General features: G+C 41.4%; 1 protein-coding gene across 3 annotated transcripts in view; it reads left to right on the top strand.

Moving 5' to 3' along the window:
• STK3 (serine/threonine kinase 3) overlaps positions 1-14522 on the top strand; it is a 288938-nt gene extending 274416 nt beyond the window's left edge. For 2 of the 3 annotated variants that reach the window (XM_019551132.1, XM_019551118.1), the window contains one exon: positions 11733-14522. In XM_019551132.1, the coding sequence (XP_019406677.1) occupies positions 11733-11891 (159 nt within the window). In that variant the 3' untranslated portion in view covers positions 11892-14522. The other variant, XM_019551124.1, reaches the window with a different exon arrangement.
• The last annotated feature ends 1430 nt before the right edge of the window (positions 14523-15952 follow it).

The following is a 15952-nucleotide window of genomic DNA, read 5'->3' as shown; positions in this document are numbered from 1 at the left end:
CGCCTACATTGAACACCTTCAAGAGTAAATTGGATGCTTATCTTGCTTGGATCCTATGACCCCAGCTGACTTCCTGCCCTTTGGGTAGGGGGCTGGACTCGATGATCTCCTGAGGTCCCTTCCAGCCCTAATGTCTATGAAATCTATGAAAATCTATGAAATATATAAAATAACTTGGTGTTTCTGAGATATTACAAATTCAGTGCCACCAGTATGTCAGTGACATCTAACATTAGAATTCCTCCTTAACAGGTATGTTTCTTGCTGTCACTCTGTTATCCCTACACCTGAAAGAACTAAGCACCTGGATGAAAAACAGCTGGCTCCAATTTAATTCTGGTAAAAACAGATGAAGTTGATACTAGCAGGGGGACACTCCAAGGAGTTGATCACGCACTGTATTAAGGATATGCAACCTTCAATAAAGAAGCTTCTGCATATTTCTGAGCTTATACAGTACTCATTCCAGCTCCTTTAAATATAGATAATGTCAGTTGTGAGATGTTTCATCCCAGAAATGTTTCATCTGTCTTAAGAACTAACAACTGTCATCTGTGCTCGTATCTCCAGGTGAGATTAGTGACTCACTTTTTTGTAGTTGGCTGTGAAGGTTCTGTGGTAGCTCTAGCTTATGTAAAGCCCTGCAGCCAAACTCCTTAAGTTTGGGGTAATTATCCAAACTACTGGATACTTACCTTAGCCATAGCTCTTGAGAGACCCTGATAATGAGGTTGCTCATATTAAAATAACCATCAGCCCAGTTAACCAGAACATATTTACTGAACCAGTCTGTAGTGGCTGGGGGCCTTACCTGGAACCAAAGAATGTTCAATTTCCATGCTAGCATCAGCTGAAAAGGAAGGGTAATCTAGTGGTTAGGGCACTTGCCTGGGACTTGAAATATCTGGGCCCAGTACTCTGCCTCACCACAGACTTCGTGTACCCTTAGATGAAGATCCACAGTGTCACTCACTGTAGCATCTGAGGATCTTCATTTGGAAGACCTTGTAAATACCTGTGGGACAGTAACCAATCATATAGTAAAACCTGTGTTAATCGGCATTTTAGTAACTGGCATTTCTACTAACTGCCAGCCGGCTAGCTGTGGGGAGTGGACTGGCAGCTGGATGTGGAGTGGCGGCAGCACAGGGTGGTGGGTGGCAGCAACAGCTACCATGTGCGAGCTTTCCCCCACCCCCAAGGGAGGCATGGGCATGTGCCCCATGGATCTGTGCACAGAGAGAAGGCAGGCTGCCCATTGCAGGCTGGGGCTGGAGGCAGTGCTGGGCATTTCCCAATGGTGGGGTTTGGGGAGGGGCAGTGGTCAGGGTGGGCGGTGGCAGCATTGGGAGAGGGATTTGGGGGGGCTACTGCAAATGTTGGGGTGGTTGTAACCCACTCCATAGTCCCCCTCCCAGCACTACCACCGCCCACCCCAAGTGCAGCCCCAGCCCACCCCACCCCACCAGAAAGAACCTGGTGCTACCTCTAGCCCACAGCGGCAGCCTGCCGTAGCCCTGTGGACTGATCTGTGGGGGCACATGCCCCCAATTCCTCCCCTGGGGGTGTACACAGTGGCAGGAGCCACCCCCCACTTCCCGCACCTCCGGACGAGCCACCCACAGCTCCGTCCAGCACACCACCCTACCCTGGCTGGGCATCTCCTGCCTCAGCCCCACCCCCCCCCACGATGGGGACCTCGATTTGCCCCCCATGCCTATTCCTTCCCCCCACCCCTTCCCCCCAACAAACTTACCAACTGGATGCTGCTCTTCATACTGCCACGCTGCATTCCTGGCTGTGTTCATGCTGCGGTTGAACCCATGCATGAGGCATTTATTGGCAACATTATCAGCCACATCAGCCAAAACAAGCCGATTGCCAATAATGTCAGTTTTCCTTTTATTGGTGTCGATGTGATATGGACCGATGTATCAGTACACCTCTAGTGGTTTGTTCTATCCTTTTATATGCTAAATTGGAACAATTGACACTAGACTCCTGGCTTTAATTGAAATCTTGTGTTTTCCATTCCTGTCTGACCCTTCCCTAATTGAACTTTATTTTTAAGCAATACAATTATTCTAAATATTCATAGTTTCATAGATGTTATGATCTAATAGGTCCCTTCTGACCCTCAAGTCTGATCCCCTGCCCTGGGCAAGCATGAGTGACCCCAGCCAGGTGTCTGTCCAATCTCCTTTTAAATACCTCCAAGGAAGAGGCCAGCACCACCTCCCTTGGAAGCTTATTCCATATTTTGGGAACCCTCACTGTAAAGAATTTTTTCCTGATATCCAGTCTGAATTTGCTGTCTTCCAGTTTGTGGCCATTATTTCTAGTTACCCTGACAGGTGTCCTGGTAAGCGTTGTATCCCCTATTTCTTGCTGACCCTCCCCACTCCCAATGAGTTTGTAGGTGGCCATGAGATCACCTCTCAGTCTCCTCTTGTGGAGGCTGAAGAGGTTCAGGTCTCCCAGTTGGTCCTTGTAGGGTTTTTCCTGTAGGCCTTTAACCAGATGGATGGCCCTCCTCTGAACCCTCTCCAGGCCATCCACATCTCTCCTGAAGTTGTGCCCAAAACTGGACGCAGTACTCCAGCTGCGGCCTGACCAATGCTGCATGGAGGGGAAGTATCACCTTCCTAGATCTGTTTGTGATGCACCTACGTATGCAAGAAAGGGTGAGGTTAGCTTTATTTATTACCTCATTACACTGGTGACTTATGTTCTTTTCGGAGTCGACTGTGACTCTGAGATCCCTTTCCACAGTTGTGCTACTTAGAGTGGTATCTCCCAGGCTGTAGGAGTGTTGATGATTTTTTCTCCCCAGGTGCAACACATGACACTTATCTTTGTTAAACTGTATCCTGTTCTGTTCGGCCCAGTTCCCCAGTCTGTCCAGATCAGCCTGGAGTCGCTCTCTGCTGTCTAGTTTGTGTACCTTGCCCTATAGTTTGGTGTCATCAGCAAACTTGGACAGGGTGCTTTCTACTCCCTTGTCCAAGTCACTAATGAAGATATTGAATAGTACCATTCCCAGCACAGAGCCTTGGGGGACTCCACTGCCCACATTCCTCCAGGTAGAAACCGACCCTTCCACCACCACTCTGGATGCATCCCATAAGCCAATTTTCTACCCACCAGACTGTGTAATAATCTACATTGTAACTTTCGTTTATTTATAAGAATTGGGTGTGACACTGTGTCAAAGGCCTTTTTAAAGTCTAAGTAAATAACATCAACCTCTATTCCTTCATCCAAGCATTTTGTGACCTGGTCGTAAACTGAAACCAGGTTAGTCGGGCAGGATTCCAGATTGCTCACTGGTTCTCTCTGTCTCAGGTTTTTTCAGAGAGCCCTGTCTGCTACTCCAGATAGATCTATTTAATTCTCTTGTCCATTAATACAGAGAAGACTGAGGCTGGCAGTATTCCAGACCAGCCCACTCTCCCTGGATCCCGATCAACTGTTCTGGTTCTGCCTGGCAATAGATGGATACACAGATAGCTCCTGTTTTTCTTGCTCTTTTCCCATTAGAAAATCATTGAAATGTCTAAAAACATAGTCTCATTTACTAATTAGCCTTTTCAATAATAAATTAACCCTTATTCCATCTACTCTGCTGCCTTTCTTTGCTTATAGCCCTCTCAGCCCTACCCTACATACAAGAATAAGGCAGACACAACAGTGCAATGTAATTTGATTGGCCTCTTTTGTTTGCAGATCCCAAGACTGTGGTCTCTTTTCCTCACTCATGTAATGGTTGGGGGAAGTATGTACAATATGGCTAGAACTGTCTTTCCCTAAGATTAAGCTATAATATCCTATTAACTGTAATCAAATAAAGGGCTATAAAGTTAATGCCATTATTCACACTTCAGGAAGCTAACTTGCTGTCCTAATGTCCTTGTCCACACATTACTGTTAGAGGGGCTGGAATAAATTGGACATTGAAAAGGAGTAAGACTTTAAAAACAAACTTAATTGTTCCAGACAAATGTCCTTTTTTGGCTTATCCATTCCACTGTTAGTAGAGGAGCAGGTGAATGAACCCCACGTGTTATATAATTCATAATGTTTTGTCCAGTGATTTTGAAATTAGAATAGATACAGCAGTAATATAGAGCTTGACGTTACACAATGGATCTAGTGATATGCCTAGGATGAAAGCTGGTGGCTTGGAGATAGATGTAGTGGTTAGTTGAATTCTAATACAGTGTGGTGGTGACACAGCCATTGCAGAGTTTCACAGTGGTAACTGTGCTCTAAGCTTTACATTAGAATTGTACTTGCTCTGATCCCATCAACTGGGTTGAACTCTCCCAGGATCTGTTAATATTATTGTTAATTAATTATAATATAATTAATACAATATAATACAATATAATTAATTATTAATAATAATATTAATATTAATGTGATTAAAACTGTAGCCACTTAGACCTGGTACAATAGCAATCCTGTGACAAGAACAAGAGAATCCCTCTGGTCATTACATGTCCCAGCTTGAACATCTTAGACCAGTAGGAGCCAACCTTTGTGGCAGGTGTGCCAAAATTAGTCCTGCACCTTCCCTATGTACCACTCTGATCCCATTCCCCTTCCTGATTTGGTGCTCTGCTTTCTGCTTCTTGCCCTGTATGCTACTGTACTGCTTTCCCCCTCCCTGATATGCTCCATGCCACACATACAGGCTGCCTGCGCCACTTGTGGTATACAGGTTGCAGGTTGGCCAGACCTGCCTGAGATGCACCATAAATGACCCTCCCCCCCACGCGTCCCCCCACCCCCTCGGGTGGAGAATTATGACTACCTCAAGGTAGATTTTGGGATAGAGAGCTCCCGTCTTATCAGCAACTCCCCCCCCTCCCCCAACCTCAAATGGCATTTCTCCATCAACAAATTACCTAACTTCTGTTCTCACCGGGCTATGCTACAGATCAGATGCCAGTTGTGCACCCTCATCAATACAAGCCACATCATCTTTGAACCAAACAATACAAATGACAACTTTCATGGTTTATGTACATGCTCCTCCACCAATGTCTTATGCTATCATCTGCTTACATTGCCTCTCTGCTGTTGGCCAGATGGTGCAGTTCCTACATAAAAGAATGAAGACCCTGAGAAAGAAGAGAGGGTTGTTAAAACTTGTGGAAAGAAGGGCTTAGAAGGGGTCAGGTAGATTATAATAAACCATCAAGTCAAGTGACTATTGGTGTTATCTGATTTGAAATGTTGCTGCCACTTCCAAGCAGTTGGTTTTAAACTTTGGGTAGAACCAGGAATCAAATGGAGTGCAAATGCACCAGTGCACCTCTCATGGATCCACCCCTAACTCCACAGGTACTTGAGGTAGGACTTGTTGGCTTGTACCCTGTAGCTAAAAGGATCTCTCCTGGGACAAAGCATTTAATTCTGGGATCCTATAGATGTAAAAGCCCATTCTCCCACTTTTAAGTATCCGTGAAGACACCAGATAACACTTTTTCCCAGGACAATTGGGGCTAATTGGAGTTAATTGTCTTTCAAGCTGCACCAGTAAGTCACTGTTCTGGGCTTGTTTTGATGCAGGTCAAGGCATGCAACAGTCAGGAAGTCTGGTATCCTACAGGCTAAAAACAGAATAAAACGCTCAGTCATGGGAGAAATTCAACTGTTTTTAGCAAATTACTGAGCTCCTATAGTTTATAAGCCTTTAGAAAGCTATCAAAATGTAATTTAAGACTTTTGGATTTCCTATGGTCTTCATGGCTGAATACATACAAACTCTTTCCCTTCCTGCTGAGGTTGCTAGCCTTAGGAAATTTTCAACAGCAGTCTGTATGGTAAATTATTTATGGCAGTTTCAATTGTGAACTGCTTGCAGTTAGAACTAAAGTAAGAGCATCTGATTCTGTCACTTGGAGAGTTATTCTCAAAGTGTCCACTATTTAGGTAAAGTTAGTATCTTGCACAAATAATGTTGCTTTTCCACTCAGTTGCAATACTTGAACAAGATTAGAATGGTTTCCATTTCATATACAAACGGCATGTCTACATGAGATGTATCAATGAACATTAGCCTAAGCTAATGCATATTATAGGTATGCATCTACCCGTGTGCACCCTTAATGTGCATTAACTTAGGCTAATTGCACCTAAATTTGATACCTGCAAATATCAAATTTAGGTTCAGTTAGTTAATGCACATTAATGCACATGTAGACATGACCCACCACTAACTTTAGTGCCAAATCCCTTCACATGTAGACACTTGCCAAAAATCGCTTAATACACATTAAAATTAATTGCATTTAAATGAACTTCTAGATGTGCCCAAAGAGTATTTTTGATTGCAGATTAGCTGCTCAAAGAAGTTTGTTTTTATCAGTTAATAAAGCTTAGTAACAATGGGCTCAATTCAACAGAAAACAGGATTTCTGCCGAATTCTGCATAAATGTTGTTAATGATGATGGTAATCTTGATGAGAGTGCCTTACTATGCCTTCCTCATTTCAACTCCAGGTTTTGCTAATCAGTCACTTAAGTCAAGGAAAATTTCATGAAATGTCTGTAGCAATTTAGAAAGGAAAAAAACTGTTTAAAAAACCTCCATGAGACATCAATAATCTGTTAAAAATAACATGCCACGCTGCATACTCCATTGTGATGGATGCAATATGTGTTAGTTCCAAAATTACTGTATTTACTCAAACCCAAGATGAGATTTTTTTTTTTTTTCACCAAAGAATATGGGGGGTTGCAGGGGAAGGGAAGCCTCATCTTAGTTTGAGTACTGGTTGAGGGAGGCAGTAGCTTAGCTCCAGATTCAGCCCTGGCCTCACCATGGTTATGCAGTGGGAGAGGAGGTTATGGGCAGAGGAGTGAGGTGTAGATTGTGAAATCCGGGTGAGGGAAGGGGACAGTGGAGGAAGACCCTAGGTAGAGTTTGGGGACATGAAGGGGAAATCCATGGGTGGAGGGGGGAGATCCATGGTGGGGAAAGGGGAGTATAAGGGAGACCCCACAGTTGGCCCTTCCCATATCTCCCCCTAGCTTACCTTATACTTTGGGTCTGGCCCTGGCTGAGCTGGAGCTGTTGCTGCCACTTGTTTTGCTTGGCTGGGTGGAATGGGGTTACCATCATTATCTCCCCTGGAGCCAGGGCCTGAGCTACCCTGTAGGTAAGCAGCAGTGAGGAACAGGAGGTTGGGAGGGTGGCAGATACTGAAGGGGGATGGGCAGCAAGGTGAGGGGGCAGGCACTGGAAATAGGCAGCAAGGGAGCAGGCACAGTTATGGGTGAGCAAGGGGTTGGATGGCACAAGAGGGTCATGGGGGCAAGTAGCAGGGATGCCAGGCACCAAGGGGGGCAAGGGGCAGGAGGGCAAGGGGCAGGAGTCTGGTTCCTTCCCCTTGCTGCTGCTTTCCCTGCCACAGTTGTTGGTAGGATGAATTTAAGATGACTGATAATTAGGTTGTATACATAGAATATTTTAACAGATTTATAATTTTCCATGTATAGAATCTAATTGTTGGGGAGGTCATCTTAAATTCAAAAATCACCTTGGATTTGAGTAAATGCAGTAATTACATTTTACATATTTATTTTAGGAAAGGGAATGAATTACATAACATTTTCTCACATAATCTTTTATTAGATGCCCCATGCAGCATTGCTTGCATGAAAATCCAATGAGCCATTTTTTGCTTGAGATCACATTTTATTGCACTTCAGCAGCTTCACAACACTTCTGTAACACAGAATCCTGACTGTATCACGCTTCCTTACTGTAAGAGCTTTACAGCACTTCCGTATATACAACATTCCTGGTTTTGTTACTCAAGTCAGCAATCACTGCAAATCGGAAGTTATCTGGGTGTGAGATGCTGGAAGCAGGCACATACAGTTGTCCATGGGTAAAGACAGGATGCCGAAAGAACACTCATACTTTTTTTAATGTTTGGCCTTGGGTTTAATTGATGGTCATGCTAAATACCACCTGCACAGGGAGCTGTTGACGTGTCCATGTGAATGGAAATGTGTTGTCAGGCGGTTTCAGTACTATCCAAGGAATTAGTACTGGTCTTTCTGATCCAACTATTTTTGCCTCAAGTGGTCTGCTGTTGATGATGGATTGTACCAATAGCCATGTTCCATTGCACTGACCATCCTTAGGGGCAAGGTTTCACAAAAGCAGATGAGCATCCCAGGCTTAAGGTGAAGCTGATGGGGAGGCAAACCTGACATTTCCATGGAATCAGGTACTCAATTGGCACAGCCATAACATTTCATCCTCTGAAAGGGCATCTTCACTTGTACAAATCTATTCTTGGGCTGGAAATTTTGCCACAATGGTAGTGTTGATCTCCTGTACAACAGAGCAGTGTGGCGCCAGAATAGCTCTTTCAGATGTCCATCCTAGATTTTTATAATTATCCAATAGATTTGGAAAATATCAATTCTGCCATTTCTGAGAGATCTAGAGGCATGCATAATGATTTTTGAATGAACCAAGGAAGCTTATTAGGGGGGAGAATGCTGTTTACCACTGTTGGATGTAATGGCTTAATTATGTGGTGTCTTTGTAGAGTCCTGTAAACACTAATACAGGGGTAGGCAACCCCCGGCACGGGTGCCAGGATGTGGCACATGAAGGCATTTTGTTTGGCACACGCACCTTGGGGCAGAAGGCAGGGAGGGGCTGGGGCTGCACTGCCACAGCAATGATCAGGCCTCTTGCTGCTCCTCCCCCACTGTCCACCCTGGCACACCAACATCTTACCAGCCGAGTTTGCGGGTGTTTTCGGGACATTGTCCAAAAACATTGCCAACCCCTGCACTAATACAATATCTTATATTTGGCCTTGGCAGTCTCCATGCACCTGGTATCAGACAAAAGATGTTCTTAAAAAAAAAAAAATCTTTTGTCTCTTTTTCACTTTGTCAATGGCCTGTTTTTGTTTATTTACTTTTTCTTTCTAATATCCAAAGCGGTATCCATTAATGCAGATGTGTATTCCAATGGCTTGGATCCCTTGGGTGACATGACTGAGATCATTCTGACATTCCTCATTTTTTGGATCTGGAAATTCACTTTCTTTACATCTGTAGTTTCCAGCCCATCTGTCTATGGTCTTTAATGTGCATTCAGGTCTGTTTACTGGCTCTGTTCCTTGATTGAAATTTAGATAAAAAGTACCCATCACATTCCTCTCTGGCTACGTGTACAAAATCTTTTAAAAAACAGAATAATTAGTTGGACATTTTCAAACCATACATAAACATACATGGATCCAAGATCTTTTTGGTGTCTTTATAATGATTATTTAGAGGGATTGTGAAGGTCCAGGGTTGATTGTGAAGACCTCATCAGGAACTGTCGTGAGATAAAGAAAACCAGTGGGTCTCATTGCTCTACTTCCTGCTTGTCATTCATAGGAGTGAGTTTGGGAAGCCTGTCTGGATGATAAGCTCTCCACACTGTACTGTGACTACACTCTGATAAAATGTCCATCCCAGGCTTGACCCTGAAAGATGTCTGTATTGAAATGTGCTTTTAATATACCAGTGCCATTAACAACCGATGAAAGAATGAAACAGGATGTGAACAAACATTATGCTCAACAGCCTTAAAAGGGCAAAAGGAGTTGCTACTTGGGATCATAATATCATCTGTTAGGATGTAACTGTTATATCAGTCTGCTCTCAGAGCCTCACAAGTGAGCTAAATCACTGTAACTTTACCCTTACATGAAATAGGCTTACAGTTGGAAGGGTTTGCTACTTTCGGGTATACTGTATTTACACCCAGAGCCTGCTTCTATCTAAACAGAAACATGTTTTCCTGCGGAGGCCTAATATTCATAACTGTTTCCTTGTCAACTTCTTGGAAGTCTCCTAAGGCTACAGGTATCCTATACCTGGTGCCCTCTAAAGAAATGGCAAGCTGTACTAATTTTATACTAACACAAGGTGCTTTGTCCTTCTGTAGGTATGGAGCTTGCAGCTGGCTTTGCCGTAACCAGTTGCTCTGTCTGTGAAAAAGAATATCAAGAAACTTTAATGTGAAAACAGTTGTGCACAAAAAGTTGCTTATTTTCTTGTCAAGTGTCTCTGGTTTCTGTCAGTGTTTTTAATGAATTCCTGATCTCAGTTTCTCTGTATTTCATTAAAGTTCTGACACTCAATTTTTAGTTTACTACTATGTATGATGTAGTTTGTTAGTACTATTTGTAACATAGGGATTTGGACAGTGTATAGTAATAACAGGGTTACTAATTTGCGTGCTTCAGATGCTGATAGAAATAGAGCTCAAAAGTAATATTTTATTCCCCAAGGAAAATGGATCAGACTGTGTTGATGGAAAATTGCCCTGGATTCATGAACTCAATATTGACTCATTAGCAGGTTGATTCAGAAAATATGTTTTCATTTTTTCCTGATGGAGGCAATTGCTAGGTGTTATATTTGTTTAATATGACTGAATATTTACCAACAAAGTATGGATACAACCTCATTAAGATGCGGCTTTGGATAATCTATGTAATTCCTTCTGCCGTATGAATTTTGGTGATAATATTCACAATCAGTGAAGTGCTGTTGGAACATGAAAAGGACTTAATAAGTACCTTGCCACCTGGGGAAACATAAAGCAATAAACATTAACTTCACTGTCATTTGTTTTCAGGTTTGAAACCATGGATTCCTTCCCACACCACAGGTGGGGAAGTGGTGCCTGTAGTGCCCGCTGGGTGGCAAAAACGCAGCTTTGACTATTCATAGCAACCAACATCCAAATTAGTCAATTTCTTTGTAGTCTCATTATTATTAATTTGTATATAGCTTCTAAGCAATTAATGAACTGCTTAACATTTTGTGAAAATGTTAATTTGCTTTTTGGAAAGAAAACAGCTTGCTTACTAATTCCTTTCCATGAATTCAGGTTGTTTCATAGAGTATTTATACAGTCTGGCAATTTGCTGAAGAAGGTATGGCAGTGATCCACTGAATAATTTAAGACCGTTATAATACTTTTCAGAAAATACCTTCAAAGTTCTGTCATAGCATTATGTATAGATCCTAGTAGTTGGGACTAAAAATCAACAAGTTGTATTTGCTTACATAGCATAATAGCCCAGAATACCATAATATCCATATAATTAAACCAATAAATTGGCATGCTTACTTTTTGGAGCCTAACTAATATAACAGTAGCCACATATCTATTTGTGATCTTTTTCCAGGGTTCATAGCATGTGTAAGCAGGCTTGGGTTTTTTCCCATGCTGGTATGTTATTTATATAGAGTAATGGTGCCCAACCTTTTGGTCCCATGGGGCAGATGATGGTGCAGGGTCAGTTTGCAGGCTAGATCAGGCTTCCACACCCTTTGTGGCCCTGTCTGCTGGGATTAGGCCCTGCATCACCCCAAGGCATTTGGCCTCTGCTGCCTGACCTAGTATGTAGGTCCACACCACTGGATCCACAGGTCTCCCCACCAGTCTGCAAATTTAGCAGCAGGAGTGCAGCATTTAACACTGCCAACCACTCCCTGCTTACCCCCCGGCCGCTATGTTTCCAGACCTCTGATGGCCAGGTGATGATATAGAGTGCTTTTCCTTTTTTTTACACTTTAGAAAGGTAAATTAAACAATTATATGAAAAGATACTAGCATGTTTGTTGTTCTTAGAGGTAATTGTATTAAATAGGGGTTATTCATGTTCTTTTGTTGGTTTGGTTTACAGTTAAAGAACCTAAGTTTAGAAGAATTACAAATGAGGCTAAAAGCTCTGGACCCCATGATGGAACGAGAAATTGAAGAGCTTCGTCAAAGATACACAGCCAAGAGGCAACCTATCCTTGACGCAATGGATGCAAAGAAACGGAGGCAGCAGAATTTCTGAATGTGTTTTACCCCCAAAGAAAATGTAGCTAATTGACATGGACTCTGGTAAATTGTGAATCAGAAGGAATTCTATCTTTACAAGTTGTCTTTAATTTTAAATTGTGCTTTACAACCAAGCAAAGTTGGAGCACTGGAAGAACAGATGAGGAATTATGCAAAGACAGTGGAAAACATGTAAACACTTCTGTGCATTTACCACTCTTCTGTTTTCAGACCTTCAATGTAATGGAAGTTTATCTTGTTTCTTTTTTTATCCCTTTCTGTTGTATAGTGGTAATTATGTGCTGTACATTGGAATCTGTGTTTAGAGCACCTGAAAGACTTAGAAGTAATTTTTCATAGCGCAACACTACCGGGCCTTATGTTGCAATATATTTTCCTCCCATTTACTAGCATATTTATTATATACTCTTAGGTTATTCTATTTATTGTAAAGCCCATTTGTGTATTAAAGAATTGGGGAAGGGGAAGTTAGGATAGTTATGGTGGAGAGTAGAGTCATATTGGTTAACATTGGTGTATGAAGTACTTCAAGAAAGGCTCACCACAATATTGTGTTTCAGAGTCCCAGTTTAGGACAGCATCCCAGTTCAGGAGAATACTTAAGCACATAGTCAAATCCTATTGAAGTCAATAGGTGTAAAGCATATGCTTCAAGTTAAGCACATGCTCTGTTACTGTCCTGAATCAGGGGCTGTGGCTGTAAATGAGCAATACAGTTGCTACATTAGAAAACATTTGTGTGGGGTACATTGCTGCTGCCTTTATTCATGTTGAGTGCTCTCTTACTACACAATGAAACAAGTGCCTACTCAGTTTTAATTTTTCTATGGTGCAGGATAAGCAATAATTCAAGTCAAACCTGTTGTATAAATCTCTAGTTGCCATTGCAGTTCTTATAGTCTTATCAGTTTTAAACATCCTTTTGTGCCGTAGATGTATAATGAAGCAACTTCTACACATTTTGGCCAGCATTTTGATTTTTTTACCTGTTTGTAGGGTGGGTGGGACTTGACTGGGTGTTTCTTCTTTGTTTGTGTCGTATTGCAGTCATGTAGGTGTAAGGGGCACTAGTTTAAAAGCCAAAGAAAATCAGTGGAAAACCTGTACCCTTTGAATAAGTCCAAAAAAGAAACAAAGTTTTTTGTAGTGGCCTTAAAGGTGCAATCTTGCATTGGCTAAACCCCAAATTAGCCATATTCTTCTGTGGTAGTTTTCAGTGCATATTAAACATAGCATCAAGCTCTTAATACCTTTGACTTCCTTTGTTTGTATCATCTGTATATCTGATAGGTGAAATGACCACATTGCAATAAATACACCAAACTCATTTGTATGAAAATGTGATCCACTTGCTGACCTTTCTACTGTGTTACTATTAATATCTTTACAGTTTTTTACCTTTCCTTTCCTTAACTGATATTCACGTTTCTTTAAAGAAGACAGCCAAAATTATCATTACTTGCAAACTGAGGCTGTAAAAATCTTAATGGTGACTACTGTATGGGCATCTTGTGTTACGCATTTTCTGGAAGTTTTTAAACATCTCATACCTCTTAACATTTACTGTAATCACACATGGACCATACATACTGAACAGTGCAGACTTCCGAAACCAGGCATTCTTTTTTAAAGCTGAAACACAGAAAACAACACTTTTAAGCAAACTGGCCTTTTTGTAACTGTACTGGGACCAATTTTTATTCTGTAGTTGTATATGGCGATTGTTATGTAAACATGTGCATGTGCATGCATGTTTAACTCCAGCATGTAAATCACAAAGTCAAATAAATTTTAAACTGTCCAGGTTAGAACAGCTGACCCTCAGACTTCCAAAAGTTCTTTAAAATATGAACAACCTTTGTAAAAAGGGAGGGAAGTAACCCTTAGAAATCTATGAAACCTACTGTAAACCAAGATGCACAAACTTTTACTGCCCAAAATGTATGCAAACAATGAAGTAAAAGTAAGATTAAAACTAAGGTAATAGTTTATTTAAAAAAAAAAAAAAAGTACCAACACAAAGCAGTCAATATGGAGCTGCTGTTTAAAAATCACTTACAAAGTTTGGCTTCATTGCTTTTACCAAAGACATTGATGTTGACATACAGAACCAGAAATATAATATATGGAAAGCATAAACTCATCAGGAAGGAAAGAGCCTAATTTGACTTTTCCGGGTTTTTCTCCTAAGTAAAATGATACTGTTAATTGCACCCCCTTTGCAACTTTACCTTTCTTTTCCGTACTCTTTCACAATTGCAAAGATAAGCATCCTTTGGTTGTGAAAAATATAGGTTCATGATGACATTTTTCATATTCAGTGCCTTCTGGAAAAATCTGTAATTTAGTGCATAATGTGTGACATAGTTACTCAGAGAGACCAGTAGACAGATTAGCAACCTAACAGTGACATTGGGAAGGTAAAGGGCATTGCTTGTTCTCTGCTGTTGAATCTAACTGCAGCTTGCCTTTCTTTCTAAATGAAGCAACCCAGCTGAATTTTACATAAGCACATGCAAGTTCACACCATATGACAGGAGAAGAATCCAAAAGTCATAGTGAAAATTGAGACTGTAAACCACTTACAACAAGGGAATTAAAGGCTTCTAAGATACAGTAATATAGATAGATGAAGGCAATTTTTGTTACAAAATGAATGCATCCCAGTCAATATAAGCTAATAACTCTGTTGTCTTATGCCATGCTCACAGTAGTCAATAGACTTGCATTAATTTCATTGGGCATTGGCTAAGGCCCTTAGTTACATGCAAGGGGTAAAGTCTAAACATAGATTTTATATTAGAAATGGATGCTTTAACACTTTTCTTTCTCCTATTTATTTGCTGATCACATCATCCATGTTTATGGCCACACTTAACTTTGCTGAAGGATGAGCATCTCTGTAACGGAAAACAGCTCAACAATTATAGAATCACAACTTGCGGTAAATCTAGTAGAACTACTGATGCATTAACCTTCAGTAAGGCTTTTAACTCAGCATTTTCTTTCCATTATGTGTATTCAAGTTTAGTAAGCAAAAAAACTCTGAAAAAAATCAATACTTCTTGTCAATTGTTTGGAATAAAAAGTTATTTTTCACTTCTGATTGTTGCCATATTATTTATTCAAACCAATGCTGAGTCATATTAATAACAAGCTTTTACATTCATTGAGATGGTCTGTATTCAGTCACTCACATTTTATTTCCTTTTTAAAAAAATAATAGGGTCCTGATTTAGCAAGTACTGGACACATCACACTCTAAAGTTAGTCAGTGATACTCAGCACCCCTGAAAAACAAGTTAGGAAAGCATTAACTATCTTCAAGTACCCATGTAGCCCATATTTAGGAACGCCTAAATACAGCTGTGAGAGGTGGATAATATATTTAAGATAAAAATAGTAGGTCAGTGTGGGCCAAGAATCTGATTGTCTTGCTGAATTCTCGTCGTGGGAATTGAGTTTGTTTGTGGACCAATCCTCAGGGAAACTCAGCAGCTTCCTTGGATGTTCAAGAACTTCTGTTCCTAGGAAGATGAAAACACTCAGTACCTTTGAGGATCTACCCAATGGTACTCTGCAGTTGCAATGGGATTTGAGTGGGTAGAGATGATCTTCCAGAGAGAGCCACTATACTTAGCATCCCAAGCCTGACCGAAGTTCCATGTTCCCTTTCTTGCTTTTGCCCATGTTGATTCTATCATACCCAAGATGTTTTGTCCCTGTGGATCATAAATAACCATTGCAGGTGCAAGTAAATAACTATCCTAGGCTGTGTCTACACAAGATCATAGAATTATGCAATCATAGAAAGTTAGGGTTGGAAGGGACCTCAGAGGTCAGCTAGGCTAACCCCCTGTTCAAAGCCCCAACAAGATAATCCCAACCAAAGCTTTGTCTAGCCAGGTCTTAAGAACCTCCCTCTCTGGGTAACCTGTTCCAGTGTTTTCATAGATTTCATAGACATCAGGGCTGGAAGGGACCTCGGAAGATCATCAAGTCCAGCCCCCTGCCCAAAGGGCAGGAAGTCAGCTGGGGTCATAGGATCCCAGCAAG

This window comes from Crocodylus porosus, unplaced genomic scaffold (assembly GCF_001723895.1).
Source record: "Crocodylus porosus isolate Cpor-Errol unplaced genomic scaffold, CroPor_comp1, whole genome shotgun sequence".
Lineage (NCBI taxonomy): Eukaryota > Metazoa > Chordata > Crocodylia > Crocodylidae > Crocodylus > Crocodylus porosus.
This window is presented reverse-complemented; position numbering and strand designations above follow the sequence as displayed.